Below are 6,327 nucleotides of genomic sequence, written 5' to 3'. Positions count from 1 at the left end.
AGGGAGAAGCTGGTGGCGGAGGAAGGGGAGAAGGGAGAAGGGGTGGAGAGGGGGAAGCGTGTGAAGAAGAGGAGGGGGAGAAGCTGGTTGAGAAGGAGGAAGGGGAAAGGAGCCTTGGAGGAGAAGGGGGAGAAGAGGAGCTAGTGGAGGAGAGGGGAGAAAGGGAGAAGCTGGTGAAGAAGGAGGGGAGAAGCTGGTGAGAGAAGAGAAGGAAGAAGGTGGTGAGAAGGAGGAGGGGAGAAGCTGTGGAGAAAAAGGAGGGGGAGAAGTTGGTAAGAGAAGGAGGAAAGGAGAAGGCGGGGAGAAGGGAGACTGGTGGAGGAGGAGGGGGAGAAGAAGAAGCTGGTTGGAGAAGGAGGAGGGGGAGAAGCTGGTGGAGAATGAGGAAAGGGAGAGCTGGTGGAGGAGGAAGGGGAGAAGGGAGAAGGTGAAGGAGGAGGGTGGAGAAGGAGGAGGGGGAGTAGCTGGTGGAGAAGCAGGAAGGGGTGAAGGAGGGGGAGAAGAGAGCTGGTGGAGGAAGAGGGGGAGAAGGGAGAAGCTGGTGGAGAAGGAGGAGGGGGAGAAGCTGGTGGTTTTTTCGTCTATAGGATAGAGTTTAGTTTCGATTGTTTCTGCCGCGTGCAGGTCGCTGATGATAGAACGGAAGGCGTACAAGCCTGACTCGCCGATGACAGACCCGTTGATGGCGCGTGCCATGGCTTCACACACAGAGAAAAATACTCTTTCCTCTAATAAACCTGCAGCTAGACCTATCCGCATGGCGTGGACTGAGAGACAACGCAAGCCAATCATCGTGTGGCGAGGCATCCTAAAAGGCAATATCTGGCTACAAAGTGTCGCAAGTCGACGTTTTCTTGCGTGCACGCGTATGTATAGAACACATAATCGGGTCTAGCTTAACTGAGGTAGCTAGTGGGGGTTGAAACTACCAATTTTTCAAAATGTGACTTTAAAATTTTTTTAACTCTACTAATTATTTTAGTATGTTTCCTTTCCATTTTTCGCTAATAATCATTAATTGCTATAACTATACTCTAAACAGGTCTAAAAACATTTTACATTTGTAATGTGATTTTAGAATTTTAACCGGCAAGTAGCATCGTCGACAGTGAATTTAATCACCTAAATCAATTTGTTGCAATAAGAAAATATCAATTTTTTGCTTCTCCCACTCATCACTATGGATGTGCTGCATCTTACAGGCAAAATTAGCAGCATGCCCAGTCAATCGTGTTATCCCAGGGTGCATTGTAAAAATGGTATCCTCGTCTGAGCATGTAAATTTTTATAGTCTCTTGTAAATATCCGTCGTCATCTACGTTATATCCGCATATTAGTGACTATTATCAGTTTAAAATATAAAGACATATTAAAAGACATATTTAGCGTCAAAGTATGCCGAAGTACAACAATGTTAACCCAAGAAGAGACGATTTTATGGCAAACAGGTTCACTAATATTTGTGAACCCGGAAGTGAAAATTAACATGCATCAAAACGTACATTAAATTATCCATTGAACTTAACTCTACAAAAGACATTCCCAGTGATTCTGTTAATAGCTTCTGTTTGTATGACATGACTATATTTACATGAATTAATGACAAAATATGGCCATTGTCCAGAATGTCAGTCTCCGATATCTTGTCGGATGAACACTGATGTCCTAGAATCTGCGTATGGTTTTGCTCGTACCGGTCAAATCGTTGTTTATCAAATGTCAAATTTCGACCTTTCTGCTGCACCTTTTTCTGCTGTCATTTTCTTATCTTTAGTTCAAATCCCTTGAAATTTGCACTGTTTATGCTCAAGATAATATCCAAATGAGACGGATACTAGAGAAGCGTTGCCGAAGGAGGTGTTTGATCCCAAGCGCTATAAGCGCAGATCTTGCGCGCAAATTCCGCGGAAAGGCGCACCGCGCGACCGCAGGAACGTCCTACGACAGTATGCCAGCGCTCGCAGCTATGATCCGTGCGCCGAATGAATTGGCCGGCGCACGGATCCATAGCTGCCAGCGAACAGTCCGCAATTTACTGGGGGACACAGAGGTAGACATTTGGGACGTGAACAGTGGTGACTTGTTATAAAAACATAATTTCTCTCTTCGTAACCGATGCTGTGTGACCAAAATCACAGAAAGACTGACGAAATTCTCGCGTTGGCGAACCTTGCCCAGTAATGGAAAATGGCTGCAAAGGACAAAGGCTATATGACTGGGACCTCGCTCCCACCTCGATTACCCATCGAGTGACTAAGCTAAGCCGAGAACACGTAGCAATTAATACATGCATAAACGCGCACAAACACATACATCGTATTATATGTTAGGACTCTAGGCTATAGCCTATAGGCAGTAAAAGAACCTGTATATAAAATAGAATTGGAACACTCAGCCTCAGGGTTATTCATTTTTCTATTTACATGAGCCCTTAGAATTAGTTTGTATATAGTGGTTAATGTTACGGTCCCAGTACACTTACTAGTTACTAGCCTTAGCTATATCAGTCTACTGATCAGTATACAGCAATGTGCCGTACACTATACAACTACTGCAGTAACAACTTCCCGTCACTATGATATTGATATTGATAATGCTGTACGTACGCTCTCCAAACGATTTGAAAAGAAATACTCATCCAACAGCTCTCGATCTTTGTTTCTATTTGAAGAACAGTGTTGACTAACGTTGACTAACTTGACTTCTATGAAAAACATTAATGTCTGCTGTTCGTAAGAGAACTGATGTCACGCGAAATCACACAGAGACTGACGAAATTCTCGCCACGCACCCACGCCACGAAGGCGGAGCTTTTCCAGAATCCAGATAAACATCTTCATAATCATAATGGCAAACATAAGAACATCAGATTGATGAGCGTTAAGATGGATACGGAAAGTTCAATCGCGGCAGTTGACGATGTGCGGCAGGGCTAGGACGCTACCGACCTTCACTCAGCCAACTATCGTTGGCTACACTGAAGTGAGTTACGCTAGCGTGTCGAACTGTGCACCGCGCGGCAGTCTAGGTCATAAAGCCAAGCGTTTTTTTTTTTTAAACTTGAAAATGGTACGTAGATGGACTCGTTGCGCCATCTATGGGTGGCGATAACTTCCAAATTAATGTCAGGGCATAAACCAGCGAAAAGGGAAAATTATTTTTCTACACGAAAACGACGCGCGCCGAGACACACACCAACAAAAACGAGCATTTGGATTTATTCTCGCCCTACGTGCAAAGTCGAAAGGCTTCTGCAATCGCCACAGCTCCTCAATTGACCGATTACAGGCCGATTTGACAAAACCATGGAAATTGTTCTAAATATAGACAGCGATTAAGTCATGGTGTCGCCGCTGCGCGGCGTTTGCGCGCTTCGCGCGGATATCCGGCTGCAGATCGTCTGGGACTTAAACTAAACAGTTATCATATATATCTTTATAACTTGTGGTGCAACAACTGTTATGCATATATAATGAGCTCGGCCAAAATGAATATTTAATAATTTGGGGTCCTAGGCGGGCCAATGTATATTTTGTAACACTTTTTTTTAGTTTAACTCCTTTAGGTTGGTCTAATAAACTAATTTATAGTTTTCTTTTACGTTTATGATGTTGTTTAGTAATTTTATGGTGGAAAATATGAATAGGGTCAAAATGAGGTTAATTGGTTGCCATGGCAATGCTAATTTGCATAATTATGAAATCAACATTTTTTTTGCTATGGTTGGATGCCAGGGGAACAATGATATGATATTAAAGTACTTATATTCATTATTAAAGAAAATATTTTTAACCCCCACTAGCTACAACTGACTTAGCTTAGACTTAACAATATCTACCATAATACACGAAGGCGTGGGTATCTCGCTCGATCAAACAGGTTCAGAGTTTTCGTTAATTGGAAGGATCTATTATTTTTTAAGTACGATCTAGCTTGCTTAATATTGATTCAAATTTGATTGTGATTCCACTTGTAGCAGACGAATTATTTTGAGTGTTGCCGTGGAATAACTAGATGCACATGCGAGAGTACATCGTGATATACGTGGAGAATAAATTCAATCGTCGACTGTAAATAGATTTACTAAACAATTTTGTGCTGAGGAATCCAATTTTTATTGATTTTCTAAACCAGATTACAGTGGATTAGGACATACAATGGTAACCACGTACAAGTGCGACGTTTTGAAATCTATAACGCAGATGTATAATTAAGACCGTCCCTTTGTCTGGCCGACGTCGGCATTGCGTCACGATATACATTGATTCATTCAAAATATTATTTTGCATTCTTGGAAATAATTTATGGCGTGAATGCTCTTGCACGTTAGCACACCCTCGGCGTTTTAGTTATTACACGCAGAACCGCAATCAAGTACGCACGTTCGTACATAACCATGTACACGCAAGCACGCAAACACACACACACACACACACGCACAAGCACGCACGCGCAAGCACTCCCGCACGCACATTCACACGGAAAAGCTTAAGCCTATTATATTTTAAGCGTATATATATATCTTAAACTGTGAGTTGATTACTCCTGGCATTGATTTTAAAGTGTTTGAGAGTGCACGAAATTTCTTATAGTTTACTACGACAATTAAACTGGAATTTAATTACATGAGTTGTAACTTCTGTACTACACAGGAGATACCTGCTCTACCTGCAAATGTAGAGCAGTTCCAATAATGTGTACACATCATGTGATAATTATATTCGAATAAATCAGATTGGATTGTGTTGGATTGGATTGGATTGGATATTGGATTGGATATGATATTCGATTGGATTAGATTAGATTCAAATAAATTAGATTATGCCAGAAAATATCAGTTTTGATTACTAGATATAGCTAGTTACTAGGTTTAGCCAGCAAATTGAGTTTTTGTTTAAGAGTATTAAATGATGCATGTTAGAAATTAACACTAATGACACTCTGAAATTAGCACACGTAGAAATTAAATCAAGATAATCTAGCTGTTCGTTGAACCACTTTCTCATCAATGATTTTACACACTTTAGTAGTCAGGGTGTCTATAGTCAATATAACTGCCACAATAGAAGACAATGCAAAGGCCATTTAGACTTGCTATAAAATTAATGATCTATTTTGCGCCTTTGAATATCCCATGGCTAACAGCCGTTAATTTATCGCACACAAATACTCCTGATCCGCTAAAAAAGTGTTTGTAACGTTCACAGCCACGTGACAGATATAGCATGTGCTAATCGGGTTGTCAAAACCAATTATGACGCAATCGGGATCTGCAGAACAATGAGATGCACATTTATGGATTTTATTTGGGAGATTGGGCAATACCAATTTCTTTACCACTTCCACTGCGTAGGTGATAACACTGGGATTTTGTATGCGGGTATAACTCATCGAAGATCTTTCCATTAGACAGGTTAACGGTGGCATGATTGTAGTAGGTAGTGTCAGGCCTGTATCGGCCTGATCGGCTGTAGTCATCGCTGCTGTGGTCACGGCTCCTGTGGTCACGGCTCCTGTGGTCACGGCTCCCGTGGTCACGGCTCCTGTGGTCACGGCTCCTGTGGTCACGGCTCCTGTGGTCACGGCTACCGTTGTCTTGAGTGGTTCCATCGTCGTCATCGTCGTCGTCGTCGTTGCTACAATCATTAAATGATTCAAATTGTATAATTACCAAATGTTTACCTTATCTTTGTCAAGATTATTAGTGCAGGTGATCATTACTGCCATAACCCGTGGCATGAATATTTGATATGAATATACTTCGGCGAAAACCCCGATGTGCATAAACCAGTACATTTCTCATGTTTTTGTAATTAACATGTAATGTTAAAAGGGGATAAACTATAGAAAAATATTTAAAGAATTCAACGTTTTTTTTTTATAAACGATACCTCCAGGATCTGGTACGGTACACTGTCCACCGTCCCCATCAATCCATCCGTGGTAACACCTGCACATCTTAGAACCAGGTAGCGTAGCGGCCTCGTTGGCGTAGCAAGCTCCTTGTATCGCATCGCCGCCGCACACTGTACCGGAGCCACTGTTCACGTCGCAAACAGTTCCAGCTGAAATTTCATTTATAATTTCAAGATATAATACATTATCATTAATGCATGCACGAACGTACGCACGTGCACACACAGATTTGCAGGATAAACAAACAAACAAACAAACAGACACATTCGTACACATATTCTCTCTCTTTAGCTCTCTCGCTCTCTCTCACACACACACGTGCGCACGCACACACACACACACGCGCACACACACACGCACACAACACACACACACACACACACACACACACACACACACACACACACACAC

The 6,327-nt window shown here is 42.1% G+C and overlaps 1 protein-coding gene across 1 annotated transcript in view; it reads right to left on the bottom strand.

The window, feature by feature from the left end:
- Positions 1-4,096: 4,096 nt before the first annotated feature.
- LOC106819349 overlaps positions 4,097-6,327 on the bottom strand; it is a 5,307-nt gene continuing 3,076 nt past the window's right edge. Inside the window, exons 3-4 of the mRNA XM_014823995.1 lie at positions 5,892-6,065; positions 4,097-5,636 (exon numbers count right to left, since the gene is read on the bottom strand). Coding sequence (XP_014679481.1) covers positions 5,149-5,636; positions 5,892-6,065 — 662 coding nt within the window. The 3' untranslated portion in view covers positions 4,097-5,148. The remainder of the gene's footprint in view (positions 5,637-5,891; positions 6,066-6,327) is intronic.

The sequence above is a fragment of the Priapulus caudatus genome, unplaced genomic scaffold, assembly GCF_000485595.1.
Source record: "Priapulus caudatus unplaced genomic scaffold, Priapulus_caudatus-5.0.1 Scaffold3257, whole genome shotgun sequence".
Taxonomy (NCBI): Eukaryota; Metazoa; Priapulida; class Priapulimorpha; order Priapulimorphida; family Priapulidae; genus Priapulus; species Priapulus caudatus.
Note: the sequence above shows the minus strand (reverse complement) of the source record. Positions and strands in the feature narration are given on the sequence as shown.